The sequence below is a fragment of the Amblyomma mixtum genome, chromosome 10 (assembly GCF_055824585.1).
Source record: "Amblyomma mixtum isolate Tamu chromosome 10, ASM5582458v1, whole genome shotgun sequence".
NCBI lineage: Eukaryota > Metazoa > Arthropoda > Arachnida > Ixodida > Ixodidae > Amblyomma > Amblyomma mixtum.
The window spans coordinates 52,200,221-52,214,909 of record NC_143021.1 but is presented as its reverse complement, the minus strand read 5'-3'; the positions used below and the strand labels follow the sequence as shown (position 1 = coordinate 52,214,909).

The 14,689-nt window shown below is 46.9% G+C and overlaps 1 protein-coding gene across 1 annotated transcript; it reads right to left on the bottom strand.

Annotated features, from left to right (window-relative positions):
* Window positions 1–1,418: 1,418 nt before the first annotated feature.
* On the bottom strand, window positions 1,419–3,572 carry LOC149325789 (uncharacterized). The gene is made up of 2 exons (XM_089564384.1): window positions 3,417–3,572; window positions 1,419–2,144 (listed from the first exon to the last, which is right to left on the bottom strand). The coding sequence occupies exons 1-2, from the start codon at window positions 3,570–3,572 to the stop codon at window positions 1,587–1,589; spliced, it is 714 nt and encodes a 237-aa protein (XP_089420510.1). The 3' UTR covers window positions 1,419–1,586.
* Between the last annotated feature and the right edge of the window lie 11,117 nt (window positions 3,573–14,689).

The following is a 14,689-nucleotide window of genomic DNA, read 5'->3' as shown; positions in this document are numbered from 1 at the left end:
AGGCAAACTGGAGACTTATAGAATTTTTTTACCAGCCAAGGAAGACGCATACACAAGATTCGTTGTCTGTGTTTCACAACTGAAAGTTCTAAATGCGTGCAAAAGTGTATCGTGCATTCGCACGTATTTTGAAAACTCAATTTCTGCAGCATTAGGTTTTCGGAATTAGAGCTGTAGCATTGCCGCCACAGAATCCCGCTCGTTAACAAAGCGCACACTTATTTGCTAGGTATATATTCGGTATACCGCAACCAGTACAACGTCACTGTTTGGAAGGTTCTGTCGTGAAATTTCTGATTGTGCAAGGTAGCTTTTCTTTTAAATTCAAGCGCTCTCTATTTGCTTTTTCCTGTGCATATTCATCGGTCGTTTCAATTCGGAAGCGTTGGTGCTGCAAGACGTGCATACGGAAGCTACGTTTGTGCACAAAGCTCCTGAATTTTTGAAAGCGCAGCTCTGACAGTTCTTGTTGTCATAAATAAGTACAAAGCAGCCTAATCTTTTTGGACACACAATTTCATGCTCTTAGCTGTTTCTGAGAAACAGGCTGCCTTTTTTTCTGTTTTTGGTGTGAAACATTCCTAACAACTTCTTTCTTTCTCGATGCACAGATAGCCTATGCATACACGGGCAGCTTGATTGCAATATTTAGGGCAATATTTATAACAGGTGCAGTGAGCCTTGGTGCATGTGGACAGAAATTAAGCTAGGGTGGGGTGGGGTATTTTCGCACAGGGTAATATTATGCGGAGGGTTTGGCATATTGAAACCGAGTCTTTCTGAGCTCTTATTAGACGTCCCAGCACCAGGACAGTAGTTGAGGCTTTTCTTCTTTGTTGTCTAGTCAATGGTTTCCATCACATAAAATAGCCTTAATTCTAGCTATCCCGTGGCCGTCTAACAGAACGATGCAGATATACTGAAGTGATCAGTGTTGCATAAAAGTAGTGAGAACATTGCAAATGCAAGGCAACTTCATTGGTTTGCAGTGCACTAACGTGGCAGTCAGAGAGAATTACACATTACATTTGCAAATCTAAATTGTGCATAATAGTATGGACTGGCACGTAATGTGCGAAGTAATCACAGTTATCTCGTTCATGCCAAATGCTAGTGTCAAACATTGTCAGTATTGCATATTTATAAAGAGCAGGCATGCTGCGCCTAACTTGTCGTTGGATAGATTTTATTACTATGAAAGCAGAAAGTTTACACATGGCTGTCGTGTTCTTGCGTGGGAAGTAGTATTACCTTAAATGAGTATAAACACCAAATTATTGGTTATGTGTGTTCTTTGTAGTGACGTGCTGGGCATTCATATACATAGAATTGTTGCATAGTATTCGTCTCCAATAGCTAAATAATTACAACCAGGACAGCAGCTTGGGCATGTTGGTTATTCATTCTTGATGGAACAGCGCAAAACATCGGGACAAGAGACAAGCGCTGACTTACAACTGGTTTTTATTTCGAAGAAACATTGCTTCTTATACCTTCTTCACCCTCTCAAAAAACACATGCGTCGCAACCATATCGTTCAAGCGTCCACAAAAAAGCATAAGACAAATAATCACAGATATTTATAATCACATTTTTAACATGTCAAATTCTTTCTTAGTCAAAGCAACAGACGGCGTGCTGACACAATCGTCGCGCAGACTCGCTATCGAAGCTGCCTCGATTATTTCCCGGACTAACTGGTCTTTGTGATTAGCCAAAGCTTTGCATTTTTGGAAAACCGGTGCACAACTAGTTGAAGGGCAATCTCTGCAATGGATTCCCAGGTTCCTGCAAGCTTGCTCGAAATTATTTTTGTGTTCTAGCAGCCTTTCATTCATGCACCTGCCAGTCTGCCCAATGTACTGTTTACCGCAAGTCACTGGCAACGAATAAACAAGGCCTTCGGTGCACTCCACAAAGGGGGTTCGATGCTTTATCGTGCATCCCTGCTTCTTTTTGGTCGGATCGGAGTTGACTCGTCTGCACAGACTTTTGAGTTTATTAGGAGCAGTCATCACTACATTCACGCCAGCTTTTCGACCTATGCCTTTCAGGCGATGGGAAATATTGTGAAGATACGGAATTGCTACTACCGGCCTCCTTTCTTTCTGTTTCTGTGCATCATCTTGCTGCTCGGGCCTAGCCTGCATCAGGTGCTTTTTCATCTGCTTGGCAACAGATACCAACAGGTGCGAGGGGTAACCCGAGTTGCCAAGCCGTTCCGCCTGGCGAAGAAAGCTCACATTCATTTTGTGAACACAGGATTTCCTCAAGGCATTCGTGAAGCACAAGTTCACAATAGCCCTCTTGGTCAGCTTAGAGTGAGCTGATTGGAAGGGCATTGGCGCTTTCTCCGCTCTGGGCTCATAGGCCCAGCAGGCGTGCCCTCTAGTGAACTCAAGTCTCAGGTCTAAAAACCTGAGTGACCCTTGAGCAGGAAGCTCGTGCGTGATAATAAGTGGCTGCAAAGCCTGCGCAAAGCGACCCACCTCCTCCATTACTGCTTCTAGCGTATTCGCCCTTTGGCCATCACAAAGAACTAGGTAGTCATCAACGTACCTAAATACCTTTTTAACACTAGTACCTGCAAGGGTTACGTTCAGGAACCTGTCTTTTCGCGCCAAGTACAAATCACTGAGTAGAGGCGCGATACATGAACCAATGCAAACACCGCGTTTCTGGAGATACACTTTTTCCTCCCAACAGACGTAAGTTGACCTGAGGAACACTGCTAATAGCTCCAGGAACCCTCTAATAGACATTCCGCAGGCGTTTTGAAATGCAACAGCACCATGCGTATCTATGCATTCTTCTACAGACACCATCAGCTCGTCATGCGGTATGGAATAATACAAATCTTTTACATCAACTGAGCATGCGGCAAAGGCACTGCTAGAATTGTCAGTTAAAAATCTAGCTATATCGTCCGAAGATTTCACCTGAAATGGGTCGTCAATTGTTAGTAGTTTTAATTTTGCTTGCAAGAAGACACCAAGAATCTTTTGCCACGTCCCTCCCTCAGAAATTATTACCCTCAAAGGCCAGTCTGGTTTGTGAGTTTTTACAGTGAAAAACGCGTCCAAGTTAGACTTCTTGCAAGTTTTTATGCCTCGAAGGAGGTAGTCAAGTTTAAGTTCTTTGCATAGCTTCATAGCAGTTACCTTTGCTTTCCTAACAGCTGATGTCTTGTGCTCGTCAAAAACAGAGCTGATGGTTTCTAACGCCTTAGTTTTGTACAAGTCCTTGGAAATCACAGCAAAGCCCCCCTCTTTGTCAGAGGTCAGCAACGCAAGGGAATTGTCTTTCAAGTACCTTACAGTACGTCCCACTGGGAGATTCCTCTCGCAGAGCTGGTAGCGGCCAACGACGTCGGCTCCGTCTGAAATACACCTTGCACTTTCCGACTCAGGACTTGCCTTGGCAACGCGCCGCACCATGGCAAGAAGCTCCGGTGTTGTCTTCTTCGGTTGGATGGCAAACTTAGGCCCAAGGCTAAGCACCTCGCGGACCGGTTGTGGCAGAACATCCACACCAAGCGTGTGGATCTTGTTTTCTTGGCTTTGTTCGGTCATGCCTCTTCTCCTTTCATTGTAGTCAGCGCGCAGCAAGGTGCAAGGAAAGTGCAAGGTGTATTTCAGACGGAGCCGACGTCGTTGGCCGCTACCAGCTCTGCGAGAGGAATCTCAGTGTGGGACGTACTGTAAGGTACTTGAAAGACAATTCCCTTGCGTTGCTGACCTCTGACAAAGAGGGGGGCTTTGCTGTGATTTCCAAGGACTTGTACAAAACTAAGGCGTTAGAAACCATCAGCTCTGTTTTTGACGAGCACAAGACATCAGCTGTTAGGAAAGCAAAGGTAACTGCTATGAAGCTATGCAAAGAACTTAAACTTGACTACCTCCTTCGAGGCATAAAAACTTGCAAGAAGTCTAACTTGGACGCGTTTTTCACTGTAAAAACTCACAAACCAGACTGGCCCTTGAGGGTAATAATTTCTGAGGGAGGGACGTGGCAAAAGATTCTTGGTGTCTTCTTGCAAGCAAAATTAAAACTACTAACAATTGACGACCCATTTCAGGTGAAATCTTCGGACGATATAGCTAGATTTTTAACTGACAATTCTAGCAGTGCCTTTGCCGCATGCTCAGTTGATGTAAAAGATTTGTATTATTCCATACCGCATGACGAGCTGATGGTGTCTGTAGAAGAATGCATAGATACGCATGGTGCTGTTGCATTTCAAAACGCCTGCGGAATGTCTATTAGAGGGTTCCTGGAGCTATTAGCAGTGTACCTCAGGTCAACTTACGTCTGTTGGGAGGAAAAAGTGTATCTCCAGAAACGCGGTGTTTGCATTGGTTCATGTATCGCGCCTCTACTCAGTGATTTGTACTTGGCGCGAAAAGACAGGTTCCTGAACGTAACCCTTGCAGGTACTAGTGTTAAAAAGGTATTTAGGTACGTTGATGACTACCTAGTTCTTTGTGATGGCCAAAGGGCGAATACGCTAGAAGCAGTAATGGAGGAGGTGGGTCGCTTTGCGCAGGCTTTGCAGCCACTTATTATCACGCACGAGCTTCCTGCTCAAGGGTCACTCAGGTTTTTAGACCTGAGACTTGAGTTCACTAGAGGGCACGCCTGCTGGGCCTATGAGCCCAGAGCGGAGAAAGCGCCAATGCCCTTCCAATCAGCTCACTCTAAGCTGACCAAGAGGGCTATTGTGAACTTGTGCTTCACGAATGCCTTGAGGAAATCCTGTGTTCACAAAATGAATGTGAGCTTTCTTCGCCAGGCGGAACGGCTTGGCAACTCGGGTTACCCCTCGCACCTGTTGGTATCTGTTGCCAAGCAGATGAAAAAGCACCTGATGCAGGCTAGGCCCGAGCAGCAAGATGATGCACAGAAACAGAAAGAAAGGAGGCCGGTAGTAGCAATTCCGTATCTTCACAATATTTCCCATCGCCTGAAAGGCATAGGTCGAAAAGCTGGCGTGAATGTAGTGATGACTGCTCCTAATAAACTCAAAAGTCTGTGCAGACGAGTCAACTCCGATCCGACCAAAAAGAAGCAGGGATGCACGATAAAGCATCGAACCCCCTTTGTGGAGTGCACCGAAGGCCTTGTTTATTCGTTGCCAGTGACTTGCGGTAAACAGTACATTGGGCAGACTGGCAGGTGCATGAATGAAAGGCTGCTAGAACACAAAAATAATTTCGAGCAAGCTTGCAGGAACCTGGGAATCCATTGCAGGGATTGCCCTTCAACTAGTTGTGCACCGGTTTTCCAAAAATGCAAAGCTTTGGCTAATCACAAAGACCAGTTAGTCCGGGAAATAATCGAGGCAGCTTCGATAGCGAGTCTGCGCGACGATTGTGTCAGCACGCCGTCTGTTGCTTTGACTAAGAAAGAATTTGACATGTTAAAAATGTGATTATAAATATCTGTGATTATTTGTCTTATGCTTTTTTGTGGACGCTTGAACGATATGGTTGCGACGCATGTGCTTTTTGAGAGGGTGAAGAAGGTATAAGAAGCAATGTTTCTTCGAAATAAAAACCAGTTGTAAGTCAGCGCTTGTCTCTTGTCCCGATGTTTTGCGCTGTTCCATCAAGAATTACAACCAGATTTCTTTTCTTCCCTGTTTCAATAGCATAGCAATTGCTATGACATCAATGTTCAGTATAGGTTATGGAAGGCACAAAAAAGCTACTATATCGCTACTTCATCGTTTTAATTAGTTACAATGCTAAAGCCAGCCTGCCTTAAGAGTCGGAATCACAATGAATGATGAAGCCGCAATTATATTGCAGTTTTCCTCATGCCTCCCCTGGCTTATACTGACCTTTGATGCCATTGCCATTGCTCAGTTTTTAAAAGTGAAGCAGGAGAGAGAAGATATTTAATTACAAATTATTTAGCAGTCATAGGCGAATACTGTGTGGTTATCCGTGCATAGTAATGCCTTATGCATCATTAAAAACAAAAAAAAAAATGTGCAACTGAAATTTGCTCGGCTGCTGACCCAAAAGACGCGGGTTCGATCCCGGCCGCGGCGGCTGGAATTTCTTTGGAGGAGAAATTCTAGAGGCCCGTGTACTGTGCGATGTCAGTGCACGTTAAAGAACCCCAGGTGGTCGAAATTTCCGGAGCCCTTCACTACGGCGTCTCTCATACCCTGGGTCGCTTTGGGACGTTAAACCCCATAAACCAACCCAAACCAAACTGAAATTTGTTGTCTGCCTCTTTGAGATGAAAAATTTTGAATTTTTCCTTCACTATTTTAGAGCATGAAATTCAGTTAATGGTATCTGAGAAACAGGAATTGCAACAGCCATTTCTCTTCAGCAAGAAAACTGTCATTGGTTTAAGCGTTTTCCCGATTCAAGGTTACCCTATATTTTAAACTGCACAATGTATTATGTGACAAGAACCGTCAAGCACAATAGGTGTGGTTTTAGAAATGACTGGAAGTGATAAGGGAATACATTTACTTAGAGCAGGTAGTGACCGCTGATCCGGATCATGAAGAGTAATAACTAGAGGAATATGAATGGGGTGGAGTGCATATGGCAGGTTCTCTCAGATCATGAATGGCAGTTTTTCAATACCCCTCAAGAGAAAAGTATACAACAGCTGTATCCTACCGGTATTCACCTATGGGGCAGAAACGTGGAGGCTAACGAAGAGGGTTCAGCGTAAGTTAAGGTCAACGCAACGAGCTATGGAAATAGAAATGATAGGCGTAACGTTAAGAGATCGGAAGCGGGCGGAGTGGGTGAGGGAACAAACGCGGGTTGAAGACATCCTAGTCGAAATCAGGAGAAAGAAGGGTGCTTGGGCAGGGCATGTAAGACGAAGGCAAGATAATCGCTGGTCCTTAAGGGTAACGGAGTGGATTCCAAGAGAAGGCAGGCGTAGCAGCAAGCAGCAAAATGTTCCATGGGCGAAGGTTTGCAGGAACACGGTGGACATAGCTGGCGAAGGACAGGGTTAATTGGAGAACATGGGAGAGGCCTTTGCCTTGCAGTGGGCGTAGTCAGGCTGATCATGATACTTGCAGAAGAGCTTGCTCATGTTAAAATTTTCATTTGGTAAATATGTGCTTGTTTTACATGCACACATCTTTTGAAAGGACTAGCATAGTGATAATTGTATTGGGCTTCATAAAATTGTAGCTCTGAATGAAGGTTTGCAATGAAAGGTGTCTGCACTTGGTCACAATATAGGTACACACTAGTGGCGACATGACACACACGATCAGTACATTCTAGTTGTATTCTTTCTTTTTTTTCATGGGGTTATATGCAGGATAGTATGAAAAGGGCATTGGAATTGACTCTTACTTGCATTATTTTCATTCATGTTTGCAGGCACCCGGTGAAATGCACTCATAGCCAAAGCTCCTTCACTCAGCCGAGCAAGCTACGGCATCATCCAGCATCTTAGTTTCTTTTGAGCGCTTACAGCTCACTGCGGTGGATTTGGTAGATGGGTTTACTTTGCTTTTGGCAGTGTTCTTGGCATTTAATGTCAAGTACACCCCAAAAACAAAGCGGGCTTGTCTGCTGCTTGAGACACTAATGGGGCTTGATCCTAGCGAGCGCCTCCCGAGCGTGTTTTGGGCAGCCACAGCAATCACAGCAATGACTTGAGAAATAAAAGTTATCAGTGTTGTACATTTGTGTCATTATTTCTTGAACCATTGTTATTCCCAACGCAGACAGAGCACCATACTAATGTGCAAACTGTAGTGTAGCCATAAAGTAGTTGTAAGAGCAAAAATTATTCTACTCAAAGATTATAATCCCTTTTGCTCATTACTCTTTTGTAGATGTAGCGCAGGTGGATCCTGCAAAACATATGACCAACTTGCTCTGAAGAATATGTGAAATAAGGAAATTAGTACGATACATTGAAAACACGTGAAACTCCTTTGGAAGGAGTAATATAAGATCTGGGCTGATACTCCTTGAAGGAGTATAGTCACTCTAACAAACGGAGTCCTGGAACTCTACCTGAAAGAGTAGTAGGATGCTGTTTCAATGTGGTAGCTTTACTCCCTCGGAGGAGTGCCTGTACTCTATTGCAGGAGTAGTACAGTACTCCTTGAGTAGGTGTTGGATCACTCTTTGTCCAGAGGGAGTAATTTTATTCTGGAAAAAGGAGTGGAATATGGGACAAGCGAATACTCCTTCAAAGTGTGTTCTGGGCACTCCTCTGCACTCCTTTAGTTCTAAGAGTGAGAAGAAACAGTGCTGCAGTCCATTTGGGGGCAGAAGAGGAGGGTTGCTAAGGCCAGGGGTGAAAAAATAAAAATACTTATAAAAATAAAGAAAGGAAACTAAAATAAAAATAAAACAAAAATAGGAACACAGCGGAAGCGGCGTAGGTAAAAGATCTATAGCGATAGATGGGGAGGGAATGAGGTAGTTCTCAGAAGGCGCCAGCCAGAAATATTTGATTTCATTTATGGGGTTTAACGCCCCAAAGCGACTCGGGCTATGAGGGACTGAGAAATATTGTCCGCAGAAGCTCCCTTTGGTGGGACGCACAGATATATACACTGCACACACATACCAGGTGTCCAGCAAAATGTAACCATGGTTTTAAAAGGGACGGTCTGTCCTCGGCGCGTAAAACAAACTCAGTGGTCCTTAGGGTCGTGTAGAATATTCTGCAGTAATTTTTTTCGTAGTGCATAGCTGGTTAGATAGCTCAAATTAAGTAGCTAGGTATATAGATATTGCCTTCGGGAAAAGTTCAGTTCGAATGTTGTAGGTCACCTTGAAAAACAGCCAGCTAAAGTTTTAGTAACAACGTACTCTCTGAACAGCTTTGTTTAAGAAATGTAGAAGAAACCATGCGGAACTCAAAGTATACTCCAGAACTAGAGTGCTACTTGAGCGCCCCAGATGAATATTCGCTTATCATATATCTCGCGCCCATTCTAAACACAAAGCTCAGTCGGAGACTCGTTTAGCTGTAGCACCTCGTATACTGCAAAATGAAGTAAAACCGTAATCCGCTCTCTGTTCCTCCGCAGCGGGCGCTTTTCGGGGTGTAAAGCGTATGTATCTCGCGACGGAGAGAAAAAAGTTGGCTGATCTATACACCACCAGAAAAAAAAAAACTTTTTTTCTCCGTGCACAACTCACCCAAGCACCCACACATCGCCGCCGAAGCTGATGATGATGGTGATAGCTTGGCCTTCCCTTTGAAGCTGGCGGGCGCCAAAAAAAGTGCCCTGGCCAAATACAGAGAAAAAAGGGCAATAAAAAACTAAAAACAATATCGTGAGTGAAGCGGCAAACACACACACAAACAGCTACGAAAATATCAACGAGAAACAGTTGGCTAACCTTGAACTAGCGTCCACCACTCACTCAAGCGGCGCTTCGTCCCTGCGCCTGCCGCTTTGCTTGCCGTTTTGCCGTCCCCATTGGGCGAGCAGAAACCCAGCGCTGCGAACGCATCGAACAACAAGCGGCTACCAACGCTGTTGTCGGAGAGACTTTCGACGCAGATGTCTCGCTTGCCTGTCCGGTATGCTCCAGCGTCGGTTCCCCCTCCATGGCAGCTCTCCAAGACTCTAGCTGCCGCACTCGCACTTGGGCCTCAACCGCATTGGCTCATTTCTTCGCGCTGTCTGCCTGTACCTCATTGCTTAAGAAACCGAACTGCGACGAAAGTGCTGGAGTCACTTAACCCAATTCGTCCACAGGCAGTTTTGGTTGACATAAACAAAAACTTTGCGCCCCCACCTATCCTTTTACGTGAGGCGTAGCCTGCCGTCATAGGCTATCTTGCTCCGCGCCTCGCTGGCCTCAAAGGTTGACCAGCCGTGATCACTCCGCACAAATTCATTAGCCGCAAGACCGTGGCACCCCGGCGCAAGACGACCCCGTGCAGCTTGTTTCAGGTGATCCTCATATATAGCTGGTAATCAGGCTGCGTACTGAACCTGAAGTCGAAGTACCTGTTTTCTGCAGCCCTCTTGATGACATCCCCATTGAGGATATGGACAAGCTGTTCCGCGTCCGAAGGCATTGAGACGCATAACACCGCTGACTTCTTTGCGTTGAAGTTCAATCCACAGCTTCCGCGCTAACATTGATGACTGCTTGGAGCTCCGTATTTGTTCCTGCTATTAACACCACATCGTCGGCAAATACCATGCCTGGCAAGATCCATCGGTCTTTCACGCCGTCGCTGATGTCGATGAGCGTTAATCCGAGCTTCAAGTTCAAGAGCTGGCGCTCCACCTGTGCAACGTAGAGCATATACAGAAGGGGGGACAAAGGACAGCCCTGCCTCAAACCCTTCTCTACCACCACTGACGCCAAGCTTTGAAGCCGCACTCCATGGCTACTATTGGGAGGCCTGTATAAAGGCGACGAAGCCCGCTGATCCAGGTGATCGGCACCTCCATGACTGGAGGCATTGCATAAGTGGCTCATGTGGTACGCTGTTGTATGCCTTCACGACATCCATAAAACAGCCCGTCAGTCCACAATACTCCTTCGGGCGATCTCAAAGCACTGGTTGAGGACGAAAATATTATCTTCCAGCCGTCGGACTCCACGAAAGCTATTTCGGAGCTCCGTCAGATGACCACTCTGCTCCGCCCAGCCACTCATCCAGACTTTTAACACCTGCGTAAAGACTGTCCCGCAGAAGACCGCTGGCCCCACCGGTTGACTGTCTCTCCCTGCCGGGCGTACCATCGCAGTTGCCCTTTGTTTTAGCGTCCTCGGGTCGGTACGCCGGTCCGATTCTGCGTACCTTGGCCAAGTGCAGCGCGTGCTGCCCGCATAACATACGTGTACAGGTCGAGAGTTCGGTCTGATAGTTCCCAACCGTTTCTGAATTGCCCGTCACTGAATGCAACCGTTTCGGCTCCCCGGGAACGAATGAGAAAACTGTCTCCGTTCCAGTCGCATCGCGGCTCAAGTTCCTGCGACGCTGGCGGGGGTGGTCGATACGCGCGGGAGGCGAGTATGTCCGCCTGTATGCGCTTGGCTGCCGAGGCGAGTTCGTCCAATTCTCTGAAGTGTACGTCTCGCAGGTACGCTGCAAAAGTATGGTGAGCTTGTCGCGTGACGCGCTCCAGCTTCTCGCCGTTTGAAGCTGAGGGGTCCGCGATATGATAAAGTTCGTCCATCGCCCTCACGTACTCAAGCAGGATTCGTCCAGATGCTGAGTACGCAGCTCCAACTCGTGCCGCAGACGACGCTCGTAATCTGCGGGCAAGAACTCCTCACGAAACCTCGCTCGGAACTCCTCCATTGTGCGTGACCGGTGGCCAGTTAGGCGGAATCAGCGGGTAGCCTGATCGGTCAGTGAGTCGGGCACGACACGCGCCAGAATCTTGCCATCAGTAAGCCCTGTCGCCTGCTGGTAGGTCAGCATGCGCTCAAGGTACTCGTTGGCGCTGACAAGATCATGATAGCCGCCGTAGGTGGGAAGGTTCAGCCTTTGCCTCGGACTCGCAGCTGGAGCGGGTGTTTTCAGGGTGTTCTGCATGATACCCGTGAGGCTCTCTATGAGGCGCAAGGCGTTGCGCAACAGAGCCTCTTGGGGGTTGGCCTGGCCGGGGAGTTCTGGCTGAGGGGCCGCGTGGGATGAGCAAGATTGCACAGGTCCCGCCATGCTCTCCCTACCTGGCGGCATAGCGCTTGGCGAGAAGTGCCTAGCGTCGCCGCTCGTCTGAGCCAGTGTGTCGTGGGAATCACCGCTCGGCTCAAACGATATAAGATTGCAGCGGCTAGCGTCAGCCTCTGGGAATACACCTGCCGTAGTTGTTACTGCCGTGTCAAGATGATGCTGAGATGCCGTATTGGACAACCACAACAGGGACTGTGGTTGTCCGTCCCGCTCACCGCCATGGCAAGTCTGTGTGTCGGCAGTCGGTGACACAGACACTCGGTTTGTCACACCTCTGGCCCCACGTTGGGCGGCAAGAATATGGGGGTTATTCTTGTAATAACGCTCAAAGGGCTAGAAGCAGTTGTCGCTTTCTAGCACCAGCGTGCCTGCCCTAGCAGTCAGAGCTGTGACCCCCAACCCACGGTGCGGTAAGTTGCAACCACGGCGGGTTCGGGCCAGGGGGGACAAACACGAGTATTGTACTCGGATGAGCGTTTATTGTTCCCGTGCAATACATTACAGCAGCAACAATACAACCGCCGTGACGAGGGAGTGTTCCGCTCGCGTACGGGGGTGAAAAGCACAAAGGAAACACCGCACGCAAGAATGTGGGGAAGTAGGTTCCGCTCACCTCGCGTGGCTCCTCGCTCACGGCCCGAGGCGGTCAAGTCACACACGGTGGCCGGGCGATATGGGAAGGGCAGCGGTCTCCGTGGCAGATCTCTGATTCGTGCGTGTTCACGGCTCCCGCCAGAAGACGAGCGAGCCTCGGAAGAAACTCGCCTTCTGCCCGGGCTCTGGAAAGGAAGACTCTCCGTTCTTAGAGGGGAAAGAGGGAATCTCCCCGCGGCGGCGTCGGGGCGGGACGCGAAAGGAAGCGGGGGCGGCGTGAATGCCCTCCCTCGCAAACCTGCTGAACGGCGCGCGCATAACATCGCGAGATAATTACGCGCGGCCGTTACTATGGGGCACTTGATTGATGTGTATCCCCACAAGTGATAAGAGAAAGATCTCTACTGACCTAGCTAGATATTTCATTTCCTGCACATGCAATGCAACCAGCTGAAGAACGCAATTGTAATGTGGTGTCTTAAATGAGTAGCATTTTATTTCGTGGTTTCTTGCATTACAAAACGATGTTATTGAGTTGATGCACCTTACCTTTGTCGATACTGCATGAATGGCTCGAAAGAAAGCTCCCTCTGCTGTTTGTGCAAATTAGAAAATTTAGTCACTTTCGATCTCCTTGATACCGATGTCATGTATATGTATAGCTGTAAAGGTTACTTCCGTGATCCGTGATATGTCATTAAGCTATCGGAGACGACTAGACATGTCAAGTCGCACCACAGTCATAAGTGTCGGAGATGACGGGCTTGCAGTTTCGAAAATTGTCTTATTTCAACTTTACTGGCCACCAGTGTGGAAAAGAGCGCACCTTTAAGATAACATGCTTCCAAATTTCTTTGCAATTTGTGGTTACAGGTGACTCGCATAATGGACAGTTTTGTCCAGGAACCAAATTGTCTATATTAACGAGACATCATTGTATTCATATCTTTCTGTGATAAATTTGCACTAAAACATTTATACTTCTGCACAATACTCAGTGTTTCGTACTTTGCATTTTGAGGTCATTATCTAAATGTTTACATTTTTGTGCATGATCAAACCACCAGTGCTTTGTGCATAAGTTATAATAACTCTCCACAGAAGCAGCCACATTTGTGAGCAATAATCAATGTTTCATGTTATCCATTTTAAAATAGCCATCTGTGGCGCTGTGATAGCTGCATGCTGCTGCCATATCTGCAAATATTTGCCAATAATCAAAGTTCTTATCATTATACATTTTAATTTAGTCAACGTTGTCACTTGGAGTATCAGTGATGGTTTTGAGCTCGAACATCTCTATTTCTGTACAATAAAAGATGTACTTACAGTTTCCTTATTTTAGTAATGTGTATATAGTGACTGGTGTAGCAGTAACAAACACACGCAACAGTCTGCTTACAAATTCATTTAATTCTATTAATTATTGGGAACAGGTGGGACAGAAAGCTGCAGCAGCAGCTTGGCTAGTCCGCGCCTCCTACAAGGTGACGGCAGTGTATATTTTAGAACTTGACTACGTTACATGGCAGTGCAAAAAAAAGAGAAAAGAAAAGAGCTTGTACAACACAAAAAGGACACACACTCGTAAGCATGTGCACTGCGTACTGCGGCTTGCATGCAATATAAAAATAAATACCAGGAAAAAAAACGAATCCTCTTAAAGCTTCTTGTGCACAAGCTGTTCAATTATCGATACCCACTGAGGTGCCAGGTACACATTCTTGTATGTTTCCACGAACCTCGCAATGGACTCATGGAAGTAGTGGCGAGCCGGCCGTGCATCAACATCGCGTGTCGTGCAGCCATGCAGGCCTTCCATACGCAGTGCAATTCCATCAGTTTCACAGAGACGAAAGGCTAAAACTTGGATGGAGGAAAAGAGACTGTACGTTCCCTGGGGTGTTCATTGCTTTTTATGCAGGAAGCCCGAAACCATCGAGCACGTCTTCTTGGGGTGTTTGGGAGGAGTATTCTTTTGGGACATAGAGCGAAGAACACTGAAAAAAGACCTGCAACTAGATCCCCAAGAAATTTGTTTCCTACCCATAGAAAATGATGTCATCATTGTCAATGTCACTAATTGCAGCTTCACTGTCATCACTACTATCATCCTCAAGGTAGACAAGGAGAATTATGACACGTATTTCACGATCCCGGGCGTGGCGCAGTTGGTTAAAGTGCTCAGCTGGGGATCCAAGGGATGGAGGTTCGATTCCCTCTAGACAAGAATTATGATGTGTGTTGTGTGATGTGCGTCGTGGTGGTGCAGTGGTTAGGGCAGTCGACTAATGTGGCCAAGGATGCGGGATCGAATCCCGCCCATGGTGGCCGCTTTTCGATGGAGGCAAAAAACAAGGCGCTCGTGTGCTGTGTGATGTCAGTGCACGTTAAACCCCGGGTGGTCGAAGTTTTCGTACCCCTCCGCTAA

What these genes read in the sequence shown, in the direction of transcription:
- LOC149325789 (XM_089564384.1), bottom strand. Translation starts at nt 3,572, where the DNA reads ATGACCGAACAAAGCCAAGAAAACAAGATCCACACGCTTGGTGTGGAT. An exon ending in TGGTGCGGCGCGTTGCCAAG is followed by an intron (nt 2,145 to 3,416) that starts GCAAGTCCTGAG and finishes CACCTGATGCAG; the next exon opens with GCTAGGCCCGAGCAGCAAGA.